Source organism: Heterodontus francisci, chromosome 14 (assembly GCF_036365525.1).
Source record: "Heterodontus francisci isolate sHetFra1 chromosome 14, sHetFra1.hap1, whole genome shotgun sequence".
NCBI lineage: Eukaryota > Metazoa > Chordata > Chondrichthyes > Heterodontiformes > Heterodontidae > Heterodontus > Heterodontus francisci.
This window is the reverse complement of record NC_090384.1, coordinates 107,994,178-108,019,610: the sequence shown is the minus strand read 5'-3', so window position 1 is coordinate 108,019,610 and position 25,433 is coordinate 107,994,178. Positions and strand designations below refer to the sequence as shown.

At 45.5% G+C, this 25,433-nt stretch overlaps 1 protein-coding gene across 3 annotated transcripts in view; it reads left to right on the top strand.

Moving 5' to 3' along the window:
* Positions 1 to 1,166: 1,166 nt before the first annotated feature.
* The window catches only part of LOC137377359 (lamin-B1.S-like), a 158,809-nt gene continuing 134,542 nt past the window's right edge, over positions 1,167 to 25,433 (top strand). For 2 of the 3 annotated variants that reach the window (XM_068046959.1, XM_068046957.1), the window contains exons 1-2: positions 2,516 to 2,575; positions 24,629 to 24,777. In XM_068046959.1, coding sequence (XP_067903060.1) covers positions 2,555 to 2,575; positions 24,629 to 24,777 — 170 coding nt within the window. In that variant the 5' untranslated portion in view covers positions 2,516 to 2,554. Of the gene's footprint in view, positions 1,257 to 2,515; positions 2,576 to 24,628; positions 24,778 to 25,433 lie in introns of those variants that run through there. The other variant, XM_068046958.1, reaches the window with a different exon arrangement.

The window sequence follows — 25,433 nt, the reverse complement described above, 5'->3', positions numbered from 1 at the left end:
ACATTCCTTCACCAGGGGTTAATGTAGATCAGCGAACACAGAGGTGATAGAGGAACGGGACTTACATACAAACGTACGGATTAGGAGCAGGAGTAGGCCCCTCGGCCCCTCGAGCCTGCTCCACCATTCAATAAGTTCATGGCTGAACTGATTATTCCACGTTACCACCTACCCCCGATAACCTTTCACCCCCTTGCTTATCAAGAATCTATCTACCTCTGCCTTAAAAATATTCAAAGACTCTGCTTCCACCGCCTTCTGAGGATGAGAATTCCAAAGACTCACGATCCTCTTAGAGAAAGAATGTCTCCTCATCTCTGTCTTAAATGGGCGACCCCTTATTTTTAAACAGTGACCCCTAGTTCTAGATTCTCCCACAAGGGGAAACATCCTTTCCACATGCACCCTGTCAAGACCCCTCAGGATCTTCAATCAAGTCACCCCTTACTCTTCTAAACTCCAGCAGATACAAGCCTAGCCTGTCCAATCTTTCCTTATAAGACAATCCACCCATCCCAGGTATTAGTCTAGTGCAAGACTTAGACTTAGTGCAATTTATGACAAGGGCAGCAGAGATTTGGATCAACTGAAGATTATAAAGGATTGAAGAAAAGAGGTTGTCCAGGAGAGCATTGGAATGGTCAAGTCTGGAGGTAACAAAGGTATGGATGACGGTTTCAGCAGCAGATGAGCTGAGACAGGGGTGAAGTCAGGCAATGGTACGGAGGTGGAAATAGGCGGTCTTAGAGATGTGTACATTAACATTAGCGGTGCTGTACAAATATAAGTTGTTGTTGTACACATAGGCCGACCACTTGTTTCGTGCGCGATCTTTAGATGTCTCTTTTCCTGCCTTTACCAATACTGTGGGAGGTGCATTTCTGGCACAGAATGAGTCCATGTAGCCTGCCCACCATGTTGGATGCTTGGGGTGGAAGAACTGGGAATTTCTCAGCTTCAGTCCTGACGCCTAAGCGAACGTCACAGGAGAGTAGTCAATAAATTCTGAACAAAAATAATTTTCCTGATTAATACTTGTCCTAAATTCAGGATCTTCAAATCCCCAATTCCTTTGATTCACTTCCTGCTTGCAGTTGCCCAGCAACCCTAGTGCCCTTAGCAACCGGTGCAAACAAAAATAGGAGCTCCAGAGGATTCAACAGAAAACAGAGTAGGAAGCAAACGGCAGCAACAGTCCAAACAATCGCAGGGCTGGGATCACAGTGACAGGAGCTGGGAAACAGAGTCAGGTCCAGGTCAGTGCAGCTGCTTACAGCCCCTCCCTGTTCAGCTCCCTCCCCAACATTCCCAATCCCAGTGGTGCATGAGTTGCAAAGGGGCCTGGACCCACACCAGTGAAACAAGGTTTCTGCAAAGGTCACACATGAGATCCTTCAGAATGAGAGTGTCTGACCCATAACTCTCCCTCCACTATCCACTCCCATCCCCATCAACCCTCTCACCATCTCTCTACCACTCTACCCCATGCCCCTCACCCTCCACCCCCTCTTCACCCACTGCAACACCACCCCCCTCCCACACCTCAATCCATAAAACCCCTACCCGTCCCCGGAACTCCCATCCTCCTGATCTGCCCCTCCCACTCCACATTCCACCTCCACCCCCCCGGCATGTTTCGGTTAGATTAAAGATACAATAATAAATGTGTCATCCGTGGCTCAGTGCATCGTTCTCTCACTTCTCAGTCTGTAGCTTATGGATTCATGTCCCATTCCCGAGTACACAATCCAGGCTGACACACCCAGTGTAGGTACTGAGCAGGATCAGCAACATGAGTGTACACAGACACCAGTGTCATTGGGAAAAATATTTTGAAGTCCGTGACTGGTATTTCCAGTGGTTCCGGAACCTCCCGGACAGTTTCCCGTTACTGAGAGGGTGAACAGTTGTTCCGGAACCTCCCGGATAGTTTCCCATTACTGAGAGGGTGAACAGTGGTTCCGGAACCCGCCGGATATCTTCGGGTTTTTCCGATGGGTTCCAATTTTGTTTTTTAAAGCCTGCTGGAAAACCACAAATCTTTCCAAAGTTCGGGAACCACTGTTCCCACTCTCAGTAATGGTCAGAGAGGGCGAGGGACAGAGAGAGAGAGAGATGGGGGAACTTAGGGGATGGGCGAGAGAGAAAAAGGTGGAGACAGTGGGGTACAGAAAGAAAGGGGGAATGAGGAGATGGAGATATAGGGGGGAGACAGAGAGGGAGCACAGAGAGAGGGGGGAACAGAGAGAGCGAGGGGACAGAGAGAGAGGGGAAAGAGAGAGAGAAAAGGGAGACAGAGAGTGAGGGGACAGATAGAGGGGAGTCAGAGAAAGAGAGGGGGACAGAGAGAGGGGTGATGATACACAGAGGAGGGTCGACACAGAAGAGTAAACAGAGGGAGGCGGGAACAAAGTGGGGGAACACAGAGAAGGAGGCAGAGAGAGACAGACAGAGTGAGAGGAGGGAGAGAGAGTGATCAAGATCACTCATGACAGATGGACATCTATCTAGAATATTCTGCATCACTACAAAACCGTACAAACATTGACAACTTATGCAAGCAAAAATATGTCAGGTATCTCACGAAATCAGTTTCCAACACAGTGACGCGAATGTAAATCAATAAATTAGTTTTCTCATTTAAAGCCTCTTCATAAAAATGTACATTTTTTGTTGCTTTGATTAATAGTGAGATAATAGTTCCTGGTTACAGGGTTTTCAGACGTGATAGGGAGGGGGATAAGAAAGGAGGGGGAGTGACAATTTTGGTCAAGGAAACTATCACAGCTGTGAGGAGGGATGATATTTTGGAAGGTTCAACAAATGAGGCCATACGGATTGAGCTAAGGAACAAAAAAGGAGCAATCACACTGCTGGGAGTGTACTATAGACCCCCAAACAGTCAGAGGGAGATAGAAGAGCAGATATGTAGGCAAATCTCTGAGAAGTGCAAGAACAATCGGGCAGTAATAGTAGGGGATTTTAATTACCCCAATATTAACTGGAAAAGTCTTAGTGTGAAAGGAATTGAGGGAACAGAATTCTTGAGGTGCACGCAGGAGAACATTTTTGCCCAGTATGTAGCAAGTCCAACAAGAGAGGGTGCAGTTTTCAACTTAGTTTTAAGAAATGAAGATGGGCAGGTGGAAGGTGTGGCAATGGGAGAGCATTTTGGTGGTAGTGATCATAATTCAGTCAGTTTGGCGGCACAGTGGCGCAGTGGTTAGCACCGCAGCCTCACAGCTCCAGGGACCCGGGTTCGATTCTGGGTACTGCCTGTGTGGAGTTTGCAAGTTCTCCCTGTGTCTGCGTGGGTTTTCTCCGGGTGCTCCGGTTTCCTCCCACAAGCCAAAAGACTTGCAGGTTGGTAGGTAAATTGGCCAGTATAAATTGTCACTAGTATAGGTAGGTGGTAGGGGAATTGTGGGGATGTGTTAAGAATATGGGATTAATGTAGGATTAGTATAAATGGGTGGTTGATGGTCGGCACAGACTCGGTGGGCCGAAGGGCCTGTTTCAGTGCTGTATCTCTAATCTAATCTTTAACATCATTATGGAAAAGGACAGAGATAGAACAGGAGTTAGAGTTCTCAATTGGGGCAAGGCCAATTTTACTAAATTGAGGAGTGATTTAGTGAAAGTGGACTGGAAACAGCTACTTGAAGGTAGCTTCACTGTCAGAACAGTGGGAGGCTTTTAAAGGGGAGATTCAAGGGGTTCAGAGTAAACATGTTCCCACAAAGAAAAAGGATGAGGCGGCCAAATCTAGATCCCCACGGATTTCAAGTATCCTATAGGGTAAGATAAGGCAGAAAAGGAAAGCTTTTTTTCATGTTTGTGCTTTGGACCAGGACTGTTCATTTTTCTGTCAATTAACTCACTCTCTGTACTAACGCTTTGTCTTTCAGCACACCATTAACACATCGTTTGCCTTTACTCCATGACCTTCTGGTCAGTTATTCTCTGTGACCTTGTCCTATCATCACCTCCCCTTTTGTTATCTCTTGCCCCATCCCTGCTTTATTTGCTTAAAACCTATTACATTTCTAACCTTTGCCAGTTCTGATGAAGGGTCACTGACCTGAAACGTTAACTCTGCTTCTCTCACCACAGATGCTGCCAGACCTGCTGAGTATTTCCAGCATTTCTTGTTTTTATTTCAGATTTCCAGCATCTGCAGTGTTTTGCTTTTATTATTATGTCCGACACTGAGAACTCAATACTTCGGAAAGCCAAGAGGAGTATAGAAAGTGGAGGGTGAAATCAAAAAGGAGATTAGGAAAGCAAAGAGAGGGCATGAAAGAATATTGGCAAGCAAAATCAAGGTGAACCCAAAGATGTTTTATCAATACATTAAGAGGAAGGGGATAACTAAGGAGAGAGTAGGGCCCATAAAAGACCAAAAATGTAATTATGTGTTGGTATGGTTCTTAATGAATACTTTGCATCTGTCTTCACAAAAGAGGGGGATGATGCAGATATTGTAGTTAAGGAGGAGGAGTGTGAAGTATTGGAGGTGATAAGCATAGGGAGAGAGGAAGCATTAATGGGATTAGCATCCTTGAAAGTTGATAAATCACCAGGGCCAGATGAAATGTATCCTGGGCTGTTAAAAGAAGCAAGAGAGGAAATAGCAGAGGGTCTGAGCATAATTTTCCAGTCCTCACTGGATGCAGGTGTGGTGCCGGAGGATTGGAGAATTGCTAAAGTTGTACCTCTGTTTGTAAAGGGAGCAAATGATAGACCAAATAATTACAGGTCAATCTGTCTAACCTCAGTAATGGGCAAATTATTGGAATCTATTCTGAGAGACAGGATAAACTGTCACTTAGAAAGGCTCAGGTTAATCAAGGATAGTCAGCATGGATTTGTGAAGGGAAGATCTTGTTTGACCATAATAAAAACAAGTAATGCTGGAAATACTCAGCAGGTCTGGCAGCATCTGTGGAGAGAGAAGCAGAGTTAATGTTTCAGGTCAGTGATCCTTCTTCAGAATTGGCAAATATTAGAAATGTAAAAGGTTATAAGCAAGTAAAGTGGGGGTGGGGCAAGAGATAACAAAGGAGAAGGTGTAGATAGGACAAAGTCACAGAATAGCTGACCAGAAGGTCTTGGAGCAAAGGCAAACAATATGTTAATGGTGTGTTGAAAGAGAAAGCATTAGTACAGATAGGGTGTTAACGGACTGAAAATTGAACAGCCGCAAGCACAAACATGAAAAAAACAGTGGGTAAGCAAACTGAACAAACTAAGATGAAATAAAATAAAATAAAAACAAAAAAAAATTTTTTAAAGGAAAAAGAAAAAAATAACTAAAAATACAAGTAAAATGGGGGGCCCGTCATGCTCTGAAATTATTGAACTCAATGTTCAGTCCGGCAGGCTGTAGTGTGCCTAATCGGTAAATGAGATGCTGTTCCTCGAGCTTACGTTGATGTTCACTGGAACACTGCAGCAATCCCAGGACACAGATGTGAGCATGAGAGCAGGGGGGAGTGTTGAAATGGCAAGCAACCGGAAGCTCGGGGTCCTGCTTGCAGACTGAGCAGAGGTGTTCCGCAAAGTGGTCACCCAGTCTGTGTTTGGTCTTCCCAATGTAGAGGAGACCACATTGTGAGCAGCAAATACAGTATACTACATTGAAAGAAGTACAAGTAAATCGCTGCTTCACCTGAAAGGAGCGTTTGGGGCCTGGGATAGTGAGGAGAGAGGAGGTAAATGGGCAGGTATTACACCTTCTGTGATTGCATGGGAAGGTGCCATGGGAAGGGGACGAGGTGATGGGGGTAATGGAGGAATGGACCAGGGTGTCGCGGAGGGAACGGTCCCTTCAGAATGCTGATAGGGGAAGGGAGGGCAAGATGTGTTTAGTAGTGGCATCACGCTGGAGGTGGCGGAAATGGTGGAGGATGATCCTTTGGATATGGAGGCTGATGGGGTGGAAAGTGAGGACAAGGGGAACCCTGTCATGGTTCTGGGAGGGAGGGGAAGGGGTGAGGGTAGAGGTGCGGGAAATGGGCCGGACACGGTTGAGGGCCCTGTCAATCACAGTGGGCGCGAATCCTCGGTTGAGGAAAAAGGAAGACATATCAGAGGCACTGTCATGGAAGGTAGCATCATCAGAGCAGATGCGTCGGAGACGGAGAAACTGGGAGAATGGAATGGAGTCCTTACAGGAGGCGGGGTGTGAAGAAGTGTAGTCGAGGTAGCTGTGGGAGTTGGTGGGCTTATAATGGATATTAGTAGACAGCCTATCCCAAGTAGATCAACTTGATTGAATTTTTTGAGGAGGTAACAAGGAAGATTGATGAGGATAATGCACTTGATGTAGTTTACATGGATTTTAGCAAGGCTTTTGACAAGGTCCCACATCACAGACTGGTTAAAAAAATAAAATCCCATGGGATCCAGGGAAATGCAGCAAGGTGGATACAAAAGTGGCTCAGTGGCAGGAAATAAAGGGTAATTGTTGACGGGTGTTTTAGTGACTGGAGGGCTGTTTCCAGTGGTGTTCCGCAGGGTCAGTACTGGGTCCCCTGCTTTTTGTGGTATATATTAACGATTTGGATGCAAATGTAGGAGGCATGATCAGGAAGTATGCGGAAGACACAAAAATTGGCCGTGTGGTAGATAGTGAGGAGGATAGCTGTAGGCTGCAGGAAGATATTGATGGTCTGGTCAGATAGGCAGAGAAGTGGCAAATGGAATTCAACTTGGAGAAGTGTGAGGTGATGCATTTGGGGAGGTCAAACAAGGCAAAGGAATACACGATTAATGGGAAAATACTGAGAAGTGTAGAGGAAGTGAGGGACCTTGGAGTGAATGTCCACAGATTCCTGAAGGTAGCAGGACAGATCGATAAGGTGGTTAAGAAGGCATATGGAATCCTTTCCTTTATTAGCCGAGGTATAGAATATAAGAGCAGGGAGGTTATGCTGGAACTGTATAAATCATTGGTTAAGCCACAACCTGAGTACTGTGTGCAGTTCTGGTCACCTCATTACAGAAAGGATGTAATTGCACTAGAGAGGGTACAGAGGAGATTTACGAGGATGTTGTCAGGACTGGAAAAATGCAGCTATGAGGAAAGATTGGATAGGCTGGGGTTGTTCTCCTTGGAACAGAGAAGGCTGAGGGGAGATCTGATTGAAATATACAAAATTGTGAGGGGCCTGGATAGAGTGGAGGTGAAGGGTCTATTCACCTTAGCAGAGAGGTCAGTGACGAGGGGGCATAGATTTAAAGTGAGTGGTGGAAAAATTAGAGGGGAGATGAGGAAAATCTTTTTCACCCAGAGGGTGGTGATGGTCTGGAACTCACTGCCTGAAAGGATGGTTGAGGCAGAGACCCTCAACTCATTCAAAAGGAGTCCGGATATGCACCTCAAGTGCCGTAATCTGCAGGGCAACGGACCAAATGCTGGAAGGTGGGATTAGAATAGGTGGATCATTTTTCAGCCGGCACAGACATGATGGGCCAAGTGGCCTCTTTCTGCGCCTTAAATGTTCTATGATTCTTTCTAAAAAATGTTAATGCCTTTATCTTTCTGAAATTGTCTCACTGGCCCCCTTTGTAAGACAAAAATTGTTATGTGGCCCCCCACGCAAAAAGGTTGGACACCCTTGTTCCAATCCTTTAACCTTGTGTTTTAAAATAACCTAGAAGATAGGCTGTTTCAAAACACAAGTTTAAAAGCTTGTGCTATTTAAACTCATTTTAAAATGGCAAAAGGCACTTAGGGAATATCTGAATTTCTATGTTAACATTGTTTAATGTTAACTTTGCTTCTCTCTCCATATATGCTGCCAAACCTGCTGAGTATTTCCAGCGCCTTTTGTTTTTGTTGCTGAATTTCTATGCTCTGGCACGCATTACTTTTACTTGGGACACAAGCTCAGTGACTTGTTGAAAGTCACTGGACTTTTACTTCTATATAAATGTTGCAATTCCACTGCTATCCATTTCGAACCACATTGTTCCAGAGCTTGTATTGAGGGTAAAACAGGCAAGAAAATCCAAGGAATCTCCAGAAGGCAGCACTCTAAGTTGCTCATGAATACAAGAGTACGGTGTAAAGGGGCTGACTGACATTAACAAAAACAGGATGCTGCTGACCCATATACAATAGTTAGTAAATATAATGGAATGGATAGCTTTAATAAACCTTAATCTATGATGAACTGTTTACAATTCCTTAACAAAATCAGTGCTGTATTTGCAGTTTTAAAAGCTGTCAGGGAAGATGTAGTAAAAATGTATTATGTTTCAAGATCATGAGTAGGCAAATGCATGGCAGATGCAGTATAATGTGGATAAATGTGAGGTTATCCACTTTGGCAGCAAAAACAGGAAGGCAGATTATTATGTGAACGGCTATAAACTGAGAGAGGGGAATATGCAGCGAGACCTGGGTGTTCTCGTACACCAGCGGCTGAAGGTAAGCATGCAGGTGCAACAGGCAGTGAAAAAGGCAAATGGTATGTTGGCCTTCATAGCAAGAGAATTCGAGTACAGGAGCAGGGATGTCTTGCTGTAATTATACAGGGCCTTGGTGAGGCCACACCTGGAATATTGTGTGCAGTTTTGGTCTCCTTATCTAAGGAAGGTTGTTCTTGCTATAGAGGGAGTGCAGCGAAGGTTTACCAGACTGATTCCTGGGATGGTGGGACTGACGTATGAGGAGAGATTGAGTCGGTTAGGATTATATTCACTGGAGTTCAGAAGAGTGAGGGGGGGATCTCATAGAAACCTATAAAATTCTAACAGGACTTGACAGTGTAGATGCAGGAAGGATGTTCCCGATGGTGGAGAACCAGGGGTCATAGTCTAAGGATACGGGAAAAACCTTTCAGGACTGAGATGAGGAGAAATTTCTTGACCCAGAGAGTGGTGAGCCTGTGGAATTCGCTACCACAGAAAGCAGTTGAGGCCAAAACATTGTATGTTTTCAAGAAGGAGTTAGATATAGCTCTTGGGTTTAAAGGGATCAAAGGATATGCAGCGAAAGCAGGAACAGGTTACTGAGTTGGATGATCAGCCATGATCATAATGAATGGTGGAGCAGTCTTGAAGGGCCGAATGGCCTACTCCTGCTCCTATTTTCTATGCTTCTATGTCTAAGTTTCTTTGTTAGAAACTTAATCGACCAATTAAGAGATTTGACTTGGACATAAATTGTTTAGTCTGGAGTACAACCTTATAGATAATGACTAAACTTTTTGTAACTGGAGTAACAACTGCTCAACCTTTTGCAGAAAAGCTTTTTGTTAATAATTATCTTGTCAGAGCTGAATCAGAATCGGCAGTGATAGACTGAGAAATAGACAGAAATGAATTTAAGAGAATAGCATTATTGGACGAACTGAAGGGCGCTCTTTATTTGTAATTGTGTTTATCTAATTTTTGCCACTAGCTTTGGTGAGTAAATGACATTTTGTCCATGAGAGATTCTGTTGTTTCTCTATTTTAGAATCGAGGACCTAGTTTAACAGCCAGTCAAGATGAATAAATTAGTCTTGGCTATCTACCGTTAATCTCTCTGTCCCTTCCTGTCCCACTCTGCTTTTCTGTTTTACATGACTCTTCTGAAGTATATCTGCTCCATCCTATAAAATTCTCCTGATTTGGAGATCACTGCCCTTTTGTTGGCTGCCCTGTCTGCACACACATATTACAAGCAGGTGGAGGAGTTGCTGGTAGACTGAAGAGACCACGTCTGCTGACAAGGTCAAAGGCTTTGGTGAGATCTATGACAGCAACGTAGAGGGGTATCTGTTGTTTGCGGCATTTCTCCTGTAGCTGGCGAAGGGAGAACAGCATGTCAATGGTGGATCTCTCTGCTCGAAAGCCGCACTGTGCTTCAGGGTAGACACGTTCAGCCAGCTTCTGGAGTCTGTTTAAAATGACTCGAGCGAAGACTTTCTCCACTATGCTGAGCAGGGAGATTCCATGGTATTTGTTGCAGTCACCGCGGTCACCCTTGTTCTTATAGAGGATGATGATATTGGCATCGCACATGTCCTGTGGTACTGCTCCCTCGTCCCAGCACAGGCAAAGCAGTTCGTGCAGAGCTGAGAGTATAGCAGGCTTGGCACTCTTGATTATTTCAGGGGTAACGCTGTCCTTTCCAGGGGCTTTTCCACTGGCTAGAGAATCAATGGAATCACTGAGTTCCGATTTTGTTGGCTGTTCGTCCAGCTCATCCATGACTGGCAGAGACTGGGCTGCATTGAGGGTGGTCTCAGTGACAACATTTTCCCTGCAGTACAGTTCTAGGCAGTGCTTCACCCAGCGGTCCATTTGCTTGCGTTGGTCAGTGTTTGTGTCCCCTGATTGAGATTTGAGGGGGGCGATCTTCCTGATGGTTGGCCTAAAAACTCTCTTAATGCCATCATACATTCCTCTGATGTTTCCGGTGTTGGAGGCCAGCTGAATACGACTTCATAGGTGTTGCCAGTAGTCATTTCCACAGCGCCTGGCTGTTCTTTGTGCAGCACTTCTGGTTACTTTAAGTGCTATGGATGTTAACTAGCTGGGGGCTTTCTTGTAGTTCAACAGTGCAGTGCAATGCACTTAGTGGCTATGACAGGTTCCAGCTCTTCAAAGTGAGATTGAAACCAGTCTGCATTCTGCTTCTCACATTTGCCATAGCTGGTCATTGCTGAGTCATAGATGGCGTCTCTGATGTGGGCCCTCTTAGTCTCAGCATCCCCTGTGGGAGTGTTTTGAAGGGCTTTTTCAAGTGAATTTAGAAACTTATGTAACAGCTGTGGATAAGAAATTCTGTTAGTGTTGATGCGCGGGTGGCCCTTCTGCTTGGAGTGATGTAGCTTCCTTGGTTTGTGTCTAACTTTGCTGCACACCAGGGAGTGGTTGGTGTCACAGTCAGCACTGTGGAAGCTGCGTGTGATTTAGACACTGTTCATAGAGGCTCGCCTTGTGATGATGAGGTCCAGCTGGTGCCAACAACATGATTTTGGGTGTCTCCTTGAAACCTGGTGACAGGGTTTAGTTTGAAAGAACGAGTTGGTGATGCAGAGGTTATGATAGGTACACAACTCCAACAGTCTTTGTCCATTCTCATTCATCCAAAGCTACTAAGTATCATCACCTCATTCCATGACAATATGAAAGGCACAATTCATCATAGCGGTACCTCATCAGACCCCTTTCCGATCCTGAGTGGCGTGAAACAGGGCTGTGTTCTCGCACCTACACTGTTTGGGATCTTCTTCTCCCTGCTGCTCTCACATGCGTTCAAGTCTTCAGAAGAAGGAATTTTCCTCCACACAAGATCAGATGGCAGGTTGTTCAACCTTGCCCGTCTAAGAGCGAAGACCAAAGTACGGAAAGTCCTCATCAGGGAACTCCTCTGTACTGATGATGCTGCTTTAACATCTCACACTGAAGAGTGTCTGCAGAGACTCATCGATAGGATTGCGGCTGCCTGCAACGAATTTGGCCTCACCATCAGCCTCAAGAAATTGAACATCATGGGACAGGACGTCAGAAATGCTCCATCCATCAATATCAGCGCCCACGAACTGGAAGTGGTTCAAGAGTTCACCTACCGAGGCTCAACTATCACCAGTAACCTGTCTCTCGATGCAGAAATCAACAAGCGCATGGGAAAGGCGTCTGCTGCTATGTCCAGACTGGCCAAGAGAGTGTGGGAAAATGGCGCACTGACACGGAACACAAAAGTCCGAGTGTTTCAAGCCTGTGTCCTCGGTACCTTGCTCTACATCTCAACTCGTTCCATTTTTGCTGCCTCCGGAGAATCCTTGGCATCAGGTGGCAGGACTGTATCTCCAACGCAGAAGTCCTCGAGGCGGCCAACATCCCCAGCATAAACATCCTACTGAGTCAGCGGCGCTTGAGATGGCTTGGCCATGTGAGCCGCAGGGAAGATGGCAGGATCCCCAAGGACGCATTGTACAGCGAGCTCGTCACTGGTATCAGACCCACCGGCCGTCCGTGTCTCCGCTTTAAAGACGTCTGCAAACGTGACATGAAGTCCTGTGACATTGATCACAAGTCGTGGGAGTCAGTTGCCAGTGATCGCCAGAGCTGGCGGGCAGCCATAAAGGCGGGGCTAAGGTGTGGCGAGTTGAAGAGACTTAGCAGTTGGCAGGAAAAAAGACCGAAGCACAAGGGGAGAGCCAACTGTGTAACAGCCCTGACAACCAATTTCATCTGCAGCACCTGTGGAAGACTCTGTCACTCTCGAATTGGCCTTTATAGCCACTCCAGGCGCTGCTCCACACACCACTGACCACCTCCAGGCGCTTACCCATTGTCTCTCGAGACAAGGAGGCCGAAGAAGAAAGAAGAAAGAAGAAAGAAGGAGATTTTGCACAAACATTGACCATCAGGGATGAAATAGTGACGACAGGAGTGTGAGAAATGGTCCATCTTCCTATTGTGGATTTTTCTGCTGCCTCAGCTCAATAATCACAATAACAATCCTCTCCTTGTGTTTCCTGCTTTATTGGATGAATTTGCACTCCTGACACAGTGAGAATCCACAAAGGTCATCGATAATGTCCATCTACCGCCCCATAATATGGTGTAGCTAGCTCTATTCCACCAAAACAAAGTAATTTTCATGGCATTGCATACTATTTTGCTTGCTAGCTAGCTAATACAGATGGACTACTCTCCATTGATGTTTGTATGCTTAGCTACTTTATTTATAGGCAAAAATATGCTTTAAATTGGACTGTCCTTTGATGGCATTAGGTTGACTATAGACTTTATATACAGATTAATTGCCCCCATGTCTGTGGCTGTGTCAATAATTTTGTCAGCTGTTCATAGTGCAACATGTTGGTGCCAATCCCTGGCACTGAAAGAGTGCTGCACTATCGAGGGGCAGAACTGAGGGAGTGCTGCACTATCGAGGGGCAGAACAACCTCTCAGTGTCTCCCCTGAGAAGCCCTCTAATAATTTTACATCTTTCGATGAGATAACCTCTCAATCTAAACTCTGGAGAACATCCGCCCATTCTACTCAATCTCTCCTTATAGGACAGCCCTCTCATCCCAGGAATCAATCTAGAGAATCTTCTTTGCACTCCCGCTAAGGCAAGTATATCCTTCCTTACATAAGGAGACCAAAACTGTACACAGTACTCCGGGTGTGGTCTCTGTAAAGCCCTGTATAATTGCAAACATCAAATACTGGAAATCTGAAATAAAAACAGAAAATGCTGGAAATACTCGGCAGGTCAGGCAGCATCTGTGGAGAGAGAAACAGAGTTAACGTTTCAGGTCGATGACCTTTCATCTAAACTGCACATTAATACAAAAGCAAAATAGTGTGGACTCTGGAAATCTGAATCTATATAACTGCAGCAATGTTTCCTACCTCTTATACCCCAGCCCCCTTTTAATAAAGACTAACAGACTATTTACCTTCCTAATAGCTTGTTGTCCCTGCATGTTAACTTTCTGTGATGTATGTATCAGGGATGAAGGACTCCAATTAGGGAGTTCCCCTTCTTATAACTCTCTCAGATTCCTTCCCACAGACTTCTACAACATTTGAAATTAGTTTTCAAAAATAATTTTCCAATTTTAGCCTAAGACAAGCTGGATTTGTCAGTTCATTTTTACTCGAATGCTGCAATGGAAAATAATGTGTCTATTGCTATTTTTACCAGGTGCCCAGTAAAGTTTAACATTTTTGACACTACCAAATATTACACCAATCCCATGGTGTTCTTATGCTATGGTAGTGATATGATTCTATTCAGGGGACAGTTTTGTAGTGATTGTATTACTGGGCTAATCCAGAAGGACGTGCATTTAAATCCTACCATGGCAGTTTGAGAATTTGAATTCACTAAAAGTGACTTTGAAGCAGTTGGATTGCCGTAAAAACCCAACTGGTTCACGAATGTCCCTTTACAGCGGGAAACCTGTCGGACTTACCTAGTCTGGGCCTATATGTCACTCCGGTCCCACATCAACCTAGTTGACTCTTAACTGCACACAGGTGTATCAAACTGTTAAGGAACAGCTAGGGAAGGGCAATAAATGCTAGCTCGAATTCTGCTCAATTCTCTCTCTTGACCCCAGATTACTCAACATTCTTAAACTGTCACTGTTATCTCCGGGAGACGAAAGAGAAAAGAACGTGTGACTGTTTCTATTTAGATGATTTTAAAAGCCATTTTTTTAATAACCAAAAACACACAATGCTTTTCCTAGACTTGATTCCATTAGCGTGAGTTCATCAGTTCCAATAAAATGGATTTATATTTCCAAATAGAAAAAGATCCATTGCTGGTAAAATCTGTAGTAAAATAAGTCATACATTTTGGATTGGAATATTCAAACGATACAGCTGCTGAGACAGTGCAGAATTAGTTTTATTGATGTTTATGACTAAGAAGCACAAAAAATAAAGAAATGTTTGAACTGCATCAAACTGCTACACTAACTGGCAGCTGTCCGAGTTCAGCATCACAGTGGCTGCAATAACCATTCCTCTACAATTCTGATAAAATGAAGCATTTTGCCTCTGACCCTTCGTTGTAAAAGAGTTACAACCTTAACTATCCGTGCCATCACCAAGATCCCCTACCTCCACCCCTGTAACATTGCACAACACCCCCCCACACCTGCTTCAGCTCATCCACTGCTGAAACCCCCCTCCATACCTTTGTTACCTCCAGACTTGACTATTCCAACACACTCCTAGTCAACCTTCCAGCTTCCATCCTCCATAAACAGTACAGCACAGGAACAGGCCATTCGGCCCTCCATGCCTGCACCGATCTTGATGCCTGCCTAAATTAACACCTTCTGCACTTCCGGGGCCCATATCCCTCTATTCCCTTCCTATTCATGTATTTGTCAAGATGTCTCTTAAACGTCGCTATCGTACCTGCTTCCACCACCTCCCCTGGCAGCAAGTTCCAGGCACTCACCACCCTCTGTGTAAAGAACTTGCCTCGCACATCCCCTCTAAACTTTGCCCCTCGCACCTTAAACCTATGTCCCCTAGTAACTGAGTCTTCCACCCTGGGAAAAAGTTTCTGACTATCCACTCTGTCCATGCCGCTCATAACTTTGTAAACCTCTATCATGTCGCCCCTCCACCTCCGTCATTCCAGTGAAAACAATCCGAGTTTTTCCAACCTCTCCTCATATCTAATGCCCTCCAGACCAGATCATTCAAAACTTTGCTGCCCGTAACCTAACTGACACTGTTCACCAATCACCCCTGTGCTCACTGATCCACATTGACTCCCAGTACAGGAAGGCAAATGGAATGTTGTTGCTTATTGCAAGATGAATGAAATATAAAAGTAGGGATGTTTTGCTACAGCTATTTAGGGTATTAGTGAGACCATATCTGGAGTACGGTGTACAATTTTGTTCTCCCTATTTAAGAAAGGATTTAAACGCATTGGAAGCAGTTCAGAGAAGGTTCGCTTGACTGATTCCTGGGATGAGAGGGTTATCTTATCAGGAAAGGTTGGACAGGTTGGGTCTGTATTCATTGGAGTTTGGAAGAATGAGAGGTGATCTTATTGAAACATAAGATCCTGAGGGATCTTGAAGGGTGGATGTGGAAAGGATGTTTCCCCTTGTGGGAGAATCTAGAACTAGGGGTCACTGTTTAATAATAAGGGGTCGCCCATTTAAGACAGAGATGAGGAGAAATGTTTTCTCACAGAGGGTTGTGAGTCTTTGTAACTCTCTTCCTCGGAGAGTGGTGGAGGCAGCGTCATTGTACGTTTTTAAGGCAGAGATAAATAAATTCTTGACTAACAAGGGGGTAGAAGGGTATCAGGTGTAGGTGGGAAAGTGGAGCTGAGGCCACAATCAGATCAGCCATGAACTTATTAAATGGTGGAGCAGGCTTGAAGGGACCGAATGGCCTACTCCTGCTCCTAATTCATACGTTTGTATGTTCATATGTTAGTACAGTAACCCCTCAATTACAAATCTCTTAACCTCCTGTTTAAATCCCTCCATGACCTCAGCCCTGCCTATCTCTGTAACCTCTTCCAGCCCCACAACCAGTGAATCATAGAATAGAATCATACAGCGCAGGAGGAGGCCATTCAGCCCATTGTGCCTGTGTCAGCTCTCTGAAAGAGCTTTCCAAGTATTCTTACTCCACTGCTCTTGCCCAATAAACCTGCCACTCAAATGTAAGAGGGGGTGTATCTGTGCGAGTTATTTTAACCTGCTTTTTCTCTTTACAGGCACTGACTGACCTGTTGGGTATTTCCAGCATTTGCTGTTTTAATTTCAGATTTCCACTATCTAGTTTTTTAAAAATTCCTTTTTATTTATTGCTGCATTTTCATTTCTGCGTGAATCACTCGCTGATTGCGTGGGGTTCCTGCTCCCAGCTCTCTCTCTCTCTATCTCTGTGCGAGTCTTGGCCCCTCTCCTTTTTCCGTGGCCTGTGATTCTAACCTTACCATGTGCGGTTACATTCTGGACCTGGAATCCTGCTCCCAGTATAGTGAACACAGTCAATGAAAACATGGCAGGTGCTGAGAATTTGTCAGGTTTGCTCATCCTGCACACTGGGACACTATGTTGTGTACCTGATGTAGGAACAGCAACCTGTATCTGTCTTGCCCTGACCTGCCGTCAGTGCGAGGGCAGTGAAAAGGTTCAGAATAGCTGTGAGTCACTCTGATTTGAATCAGGCTTCATGCAAATGAGGTGGTTCAAACTCGCTGTGGGTCGGGTACAAATGACTTTGGATCAGATTGTAAAAAGCCAGTGTGTGACGCACTAATCCCAAGCGAAAGGGGTTGAATAGCAGGATTGCACAGGAAAATAAACTCTGGCAGTGAATACACGATTAATGGGAAAATACTGAGAAGTGTAGAGGAAGTGAGGGACCTTGGAGTGAATGTCCACAGATCCCTGAAGGTAGCAGGACAGATCGATAAAGTGGTTAAGAAGGCATATGGAATCCTTTCCTTTATTAGCCGAGGTATAGAATATAAAAGCAGGGAGGTTATGCTGGAACTGTATAAATCATTGGTTAGGCCACAACTTCAGAACTGTGTGCAGTTCTGGTCACCTCATTACAGAAAGGATGTAATTGCACTAGAGAGGGTACAGAGGAGATTTACGAGGATGTTGCCAGGACTGGGAAAATGGCAGAAACCCTCAACTCATTCAAAGGGAATCTGGATGTGAACCTCAAGTGCCGTAATCTGCAGGGCTACTGACCAAATGCTGGAAAGTGGGATTAGAATGGGTGGATCGTTTATTGGCCGACACAAATATGATGGGCCAAGTGGCCTCTTTCTGTGCCTTAAACGTTCTATGATGCTATGATGTAACAGCAGGTAGCTCCTTGAACATGGCAAAACATGCATGTACAGTTGGAGGTCAGTTTAGTGAAACACTGTGGGTGCATCAGTGCTTCCTGTGGGAATGGGGGAGGACATCTTAACTCTCAATATCTCATAAGACAAACTTGAAAATATATTAATAAAAACACAAAGTGATGGAAATACTCAGCAGGTCTGACAGCATCTGTGGAGAGAGAAACAGAGTTAACATTTCAGGTCAGTGACCTTTCATCAGGACTGGCAAAGGTTAGAAAAGAATTACGTTTTAAGCAAGTGCAGGGGGTGGGGGTTGTTGGTGGGGAAGAGAAAAATATGGAAGGTGTGTGAAAGAGCAGAGGCAGGAGAGATGAAATAACAAAGCTGTCATGTGACAAAGTCAAAGAGCGTATTAATGCTTGTGGTGAAAGACAAAGCATTAGTCCAGAGATAGTGTTAATAGCAGAATAATGAGCAGCTCTGTCGACATGCGAAAACAGGCACATGGTTAAAAAAATAAAAATAAAATAAAAAATATAAAAATATGAAAAAAGGCCAGTCATGCTCTGAAATTGTTGAACTCAATGTTCAGTCCGTAAGGCTGTAGAGTGATTAATCAAAAGATTAGGTGCTGTTCCTCAAGCTTGTGTTGATGTTCACTGGAACACTGCAGCAGGCCAAGGACAGAAATGTGGGCATGAGAGCAGTGATGGGGTGGGGTGTTGAAATGGCAAGTAACCAGAAGCTCGGGGTCTGATGAAAGGTCACAGACCTGAAACGTTAACTCTGCTTCTCTCTCCACAGATGCTGCCAGACCTGCTGAGTATTTCCAGCATTTTCTGTTTTTATTTCCGATTTCCAGCATCTGCAGTATTTTGCTTTTATTTTACTGGAAAAATTATTGTTGCAGGATCACAGCCCCAAATAAAGAACTTGCATTTCTATAGCACCTTTCACAACAGCAGGACATTCCTAAGCCCCCAACAGACAGTAAAATACAAATCGAAATGTAGTCACTGTTGCAATGAAGGAAACACGGCAGCCAATTAGCACACAGCAAAATCCCACAAGCAGTAACGTGATAATGACCAGATCATCTGTTTTAGTGATGTTGATGAGAGATTAATATTGTCGAGGACACTTGGGAGAATTCAACTCATTTTCTTCAGAATAGTATAATTGGATCTTTCATATCCAAGTGGGAGGAAAGACAGGTCGTCATTTTAACTGAAAAACACACCTCTGACAGTGCAGCACTCCCTCAGTACTGACCCTTCGACAGTGCAGCACTCCCTCAGTACTGACCCTCCAACAGTGCAGCGCTCCCTCAGTACTGACCACAGAAACAGAGAAAATAGGAGCAGGAGTAGGCCATTCAGCCCTTCGAGCCTGCTCCGCCATTCATTATGATCATGGCTGATCATCCAACTCAGTAACCTGTTCCACTTTCCCCCCATACCCTTTGATCCCTTTCGCCCCAAGAGCTATATCTAACTCCGTCTTGAAAACATACAATGTTTTGGCCTCAACTGCTTTCTGTGGTGGTGAATTCCACAGGCTCACCACTCTCTGGGAGAAGAAATTTCTCCTCATCTCAGTCCTGAAAGGTTTACCCCGTATCCTTAGACTATGACCCCTGGTTCTGGACTCCCCCACCATCGGAAACATCCTTCCTGCATCTACCCTGTCAAGTCCTGTTAGAATTTTATAGGTTTCTATGAGATCCCCCCCTCACTCTTCTGAACTCCAGCGAATATAATCCTAATCGACTCAATCTCTCCTCATACGTCAGTCCCACCATCCCAGGAATCAGTCTGGTAAACCTTCACTGCACTCCCTCGATAGCAAGAACATCCTTCCTCAGGTAAGGAGACCAAAACTGCACACAGTATTCCAGGTGTGGCCTCACCAAGGCCCTGTATAATTGCAGCAAGACATCCCTGCTCCCGTACCCGAATCCTCTTGCTATGAAGGCTAATATACCATTTGCCTTTTTTACCGCCTGTTGCACGAGCATGCTTACCTTCAGCGACTGGTGTAGGAGAACACCCAGGTCTCGCTGCATATTCCCCTCTCTCAGTTTATAGCCGTTCAGATAATAATCTGCCTTCCTGTTTTTGCTACCAAAGTGGATAACCTCACATTTATCCACATTATACTGCATCTGCCATGCATTTGCCCACTCACTCAACTTGTCCAAATCACTCTGAAGCCTCTCTGCATCCTCCTCACAACTCACCCTCCCACCCAGTTTTGTGTCATCTGCAAATTTGGAGATATTACATTTAGTTCCCTCATCTAAATCATTAATGTATATTGTGAATAGCTTGGGTCCTAGCACCGATCCCTGCGGTACTCCACTAGTCACTGCCTGCCGTTCGGAAAAAGACCCATTTATCCCTACTTTTTGTTTTCTGTCTGCCAAACAATTTTCTATCCATCGCAATACACTACCCTCAATCCCATGCACTTTAATTTTACATGCTTATCTCTTATGTGGGACTTTGTCGAAAGCCTTCTGAAAGTCCAAATAAACCACATCCACTGGCTGTCCCTCATCAACTCCACTAGTTACATCCTCGAAGAATTCTAGTAGACTTGTCAAGCATGATTTCCCTGTCGTAAATCCATGCTGACTCTGCCCGATTCTACCACTGTTCTCTAAGTGCTCTGCTATAAAATCTTTGATAATGGACTCCAGAATTTTCCCCACTACTGACGTCAGGCTGACTGGTCTATAATTCCCTGCTTTCTCTCTACCTCCCTTTTTAAATAGTGGGGTTACATTAGCTACCTTCCAATCTGTAGGAACTGTTCCAGAGTCTATAGAATCTTGGAAGATGACCACCAATGCATCCACAATTTCTGGGGCCACTTCCTTAAGTACTCTGGGATGTAGATTATCAGGCCCTGGGGATTTATCGGCCTTCAATCCCATCAATTTCTCCAACACCATTTCTCTACTAATACTGATTTCTTTCAGTTCCTCTCACTCACTAAACCCTGTGTTCCCCAACATTTCTGGTATGATATTTGTGTCTTCATTTGTGAAGACAGAACCAAAGTATGCATTTAGTTGGTCAGCCATTTCTTTGTTCCCCATAATAAATTCCCCTGTTTCTCTTCACATACCTATAGAAACTTTTACAGTCAGTTTTTATGTTCCCCGCAAGCTTGCTCTCGTACTCTCTTTTCCCCTTCTTAATCAATCCCTTGGTCCTCCTTTGCTGAATTCTAAACTGCTCCCAATCCTCAGGTCTGTTGTTTTTTCTGGCAAATTTATATGCCTTTTCCTTGGATCTAATGCTATCTCTAATTTCCCTTGTGAGACATGGTTTCACTATCTTTCCCATTTTACTTTTGTGCCAGACAGGAATAAACAATTGTTGCAGTTTATCCATGTGCTCTTTAAATGTTTGCCATTGCCTATCCACCATCATCCCTTTAAGTAACGTTTCCCAATCCATCATAGCCAACTCGCACCTCATACCTTCGTAGTTTCCCTTATTAAGATTCACGACCCGAGTCTCAGAATAAACTACGTCACTTTCCATCTTGATGAAGAATTCTATCATATTATGGTCGCTCATCCCCAAGGAGTCTCGCACAACATTGAGCACTTGGCACGTCATAACATTCAAGGCTATGTGCCAAGTGCTGGCAAATGGGATTAGGGAGACAGGTCAGGTGTTTTCATGCATCGGTGCAGACTTGATGGGCCGAAGGACCTCTTCTGCACTGTATTATTCTGTGATTCTGTCATTCTGAACTAGATTGTCAATTATTCCTCTCTCATTACACAATACCCAGTCTAGGATGGCCCTCCAACAGAGCAGAACTCCCTCAGTACAGACCCTCCGACAGTGCAGAACTCCCTCAGTACAGACCCTCCAACAGTGCAGCGCTCCCTCAGTACTGACCCTCCGACAGTGCAGAACTCCCTCAGTACTGACCCTCCGACAGTGCAGCACTCCCTCAGTCCTGACCCTACGACAGTGCAGAACTCCCTCAGTACTGACCCTCCGACAGTGCAGAACTCCTTCAGTACTGACCCTCCAACAGTGCAGAACTCCCTCAGTACTGACCCTCTGACAGTGCAGCACTCCCTCAGTACTGACCCTCCGACAGTGCAGAACTCCCTCAGTACTGACCCTCCGACAGTGCAGAACTCCCTCAGTACTGACCCTCTGACAGTGCAGCACTCCCTCAGTACTGACCCTCCGACAGTGCAGAACTCCTTCAGTACTGACCCTCCAACAGTGCAGAACTCCCTCAGTACTGACCCTCTGACAGTGCAGAACTCCTTCAGTACAGACCCTCCAACAGTGCAGCGCTCCCTCAGTACTGACCCTCCGACAGTGCAGAACTCCCTCAGTACTGACCCTCCGACAGTGCAGCACTCCCTCAGTCCTGACCCTCCGACAGTGCAGAACTCCCTCAGTACTGACCCTCCGACAGTGCAGAACTCCTTCAGTACTGACCCTCCAACAGTGCAGAACTCCCTCAGTACTGACCCTCTGACAGTGCAGCACTCCCTCAGTACTGACCCTCCGACAGTGCAGAACTCCCTCAGTACTGACCCTCCGACAGTGCAGAACTCCCTCAGTACTGACCCTCTGACAGTGCAGCACTCCCTCAGTACTGACCCTCCGACAGTGCAGAACTCCTTCAGTACTGACCCTCCAACAGTGCAGAACTCCCTCAGTACTGACCCTCTGACAGTGCAGAACTCCTTCAGTACAGACCCTCCGACAGTGCAGAACTCCCTCAGTACAGACCCTCCAACAGTGCAGCGCTCCCTCAGTACTGACCCTCCGACAGTGCAGAACTCCCTCAGTACTGACCCTCCGACAGTGCAGCACTCCCTCAGTACTGACCCTCTGACAGTGCAGAACTCCCTCAGTACTGACCCTCCGACAGTGCAGAACTCATTCAGTACTGACCCTCTGACAGTGCAGCACTCCCTCAGTACTGACCCTCTGACAGTGCAGCACTCCCTCAGTACTGACCCTCCAACAGTGCAGAACTCCCTCAGTACTGACCCTCCAACAGTGCAGAACTCCCTCAGTACTGACCCTCTGACAGTGCAGCACTCCCTCAGTACTGACCCTCCAACAGTGCAGAACTCCCTCAGTACTGACCCTCCGACAGTGCAGAACTCATTCAGTACTGACCCTCTGACAGTGCAGCACTCCCTCAGTACTGACCCTCTGACAGTGCAGCACTCCCTCAGTACTGACCCTCCAACAGTGCAGAACTCCCTCAGTACTGACCCTCCAACAGTGCAGAACTCCCTCAGTACTGACCCTCTGACAGTGCAGCACTCCCTCAGTACTGACCCTCCAACAGTGCAGAACTCCCTCAGTACTGACCCTCCGACAGTGCAGAACTCATTCAGTACTGACCCTCTGACAGTGCAGCACTCCCTCAGTACTGACCCTCTGACAGTGCAGCACTCCCTCAGTACTGACCCTCCAACAGTGCAGAACTCCCTCAGTACTGACCCTCCAACAGTGCAGAACTCCCTCAGTACTGACCCTCTGACAGTGCAGCACTCCCTCAGTACTGACCCTCTGTCAGTGCAGCACTCCCTCAGTACTGACCCTCCAACAGTGCAGAACTCCCTCAGTACCGCACTGCAGTGTCAGCGTGTTTTATGGGCTGAAGGTTCTGGAGTGAGGATTGAGCACATGACCTTTTGACTCAGAGGGAAGAGTGATCCGGTTGGCTGAAACCTTTTTCTTGCAGAGTGATCTTTGTCGAAGGAATACCATCAGATAGTGACAGGTTGAGAGGCGACTTTTAATCGGTGGAGAGTGAAGATGATACGAAGGCCCAGACAACCTCAGCACGTTGCCTGTTGAGCCTCACCATCCACTGGAATGTTAATTCTTATCCCGCAGATATAAGCAGGGACATCAGTGAAACATAGAGTTGCCAACTCTGATTGATAATATTCCTGGAGGTTTTATCGACATCACCCCGTTTCCAAAGCCCCGCCTCTGTGCTTCCTCTATTGGTCACCCAAAATGTCAATCCTCATGATCCTACCTTCCCACGACCAATCAGGAAGCAAAAAGACTCTTTATTTCTTCATTGGATGATTCTTGTCTGTCAAACTGCTTTTTCCCCTATTTCAATATTTTTATAACTCTAACTTCTATAACAAAAATACTCAAAGAAAAAAAAAACATGATATTTTATTGCCACCGTGATTATTCTCCTGTATTTTGCTGGTATCCATGTGCTGGAGATTCATGTTTAATTTCTGGAGCATCCGGGGCAGTCATGGATGGTTCACAACCCTGGTGTCACAGTGACAACCCCATCCAGAAGAACAGATGGTTTGTATCGGAATGTGAGATTGAAGTTTGCTCACAGTTATTACCAGGGGGTCAGTACTGAGGGAGTGCTGCACTGTCGGAGGGTCAGTACTGAGGGAGTGCTGCACTGTCGGAGGGTCAGTACTGAGGGAGCGCTGCACTGTCGGAGGGTCAGTACTGAGGGAGTGCTGCACTGTCGGAGGGTCAGTACTGAGGGAGTGCTGCACTGTCAGAGATGCCTCTTTTCGATGATGCTTTAAATGGAAGGCCGTTTCTCCCTGTTTGGTGGATGTAAAGGATCCCATGGTCTCTATTGGAAGAAGAGCAGGGGAGTTCTCCCCAATGTCCTGGCCAATATTTATCACTTACCAATATTAGTAAAATAGATTATCTTGTCATTTTGACATTGCTGTTTGTGGGAGCTTGCTGTGCACATATTGCCTGTCATGTTTCCTACATTACAACAATGACTGCACTTCAAAAATACTTGGTTGTTTGTAATAAGCTTTGTGAATTCTTGAAGTTGTGAAAGGCGCTATACAAATGCAAACCTTTCTTTCTATGTCAACATTTTTGTATAAGTGGTTGAGGAATGTGTTATGGGAACAGGATGGACACATGGGATTAGGATACTGCTCTTGTGGAGGATAACCACCAGCAGGAATTGGATGGGCTGAATGGCCTGTCCCTGTGTTGTAATCTCCATATAATTCTAGGCACAGCGTTCTACCCACCCTAGTGTGTGCTGATGAACAGAGGCCAGGCTGCAGTTTAACTCGAGGAGATGCTCAGCCTTGTGAGGGTGTTGGGAAGTTGTTGAAATGTTCTATTGTAGAAGGAGGCAGTGATATTAGGATGCTTACACGTTAGTTAGAACCTGGGCCTGTGTAGAATGTTTAAAATCTAATGTTTTCCCGTCAAACGTCCAGTCATTCTGGCATTTTCGGGAAAGTGACTGATACTAAACCACCCTCTTGCTTTGACGCACAGGGTCACAGCTCCTGGTTACCTCAGACACGGCAAATAGACGGTGAAATGGAAATGCAAAACCAAGCTCTTGACAAACAGCTTCAGTTCACAAACAGGGAAAAATGCACCTGTAATCAGATTAAACTCTTGGCTTCAGAATACCAAGCAAGGTAAGATTAACCCTTCAGAGATCAAATACAACTGTGGCTAGTTTTAGTCTCCTCACACGGTGATGATATTGAGGAGGGACACTAGACTCATTCCCTGTCTAAAACATCTTAGTTATCCAGGTAGACTGACTCTGTAGACTTTAGAGAAATGGAGATTGGGGCGAGACACGAGGTTTAATGTCAGGACGTGGTTCTTTACCCTGAGAATAGTGAATCTCTGGGACTGGCTGTGAGCTTGTCGACCAGGCAGCAATTCACTGAATTCCTTCGAGTGAGAGCTGGAGCTGTTTCTGCCTGTGGCAGGACTGATAAAGTGTAACATTAACCTGAACCTGGAGTTGTGTTGCCCACTGAAGGGAATCAGAGAGGAGGTTTTCCAGATTTTACTGCCTAAATTGTCCTGGGTTTTATTTTTGGATCTGTTTTTTTGCCTCTGGCTGGGGTGGGAGTGTTTGTAAAGTGATGGATGAGGAATCAGGACTGTTTGGGACAAGCTGGCTGGGTCTTTCCAGCATTTTACATGAAAGGGGAACTGTGTTTTATTCAGTCTTTGGGTCCAGTGGAACTGAGTGGGGGACAGTGTGAAGCGATGCACTTCGGGAATGGCAGGATACTCTCAATAGCATGATTTTGAAAAGTGTAGATGAGCAAAGATA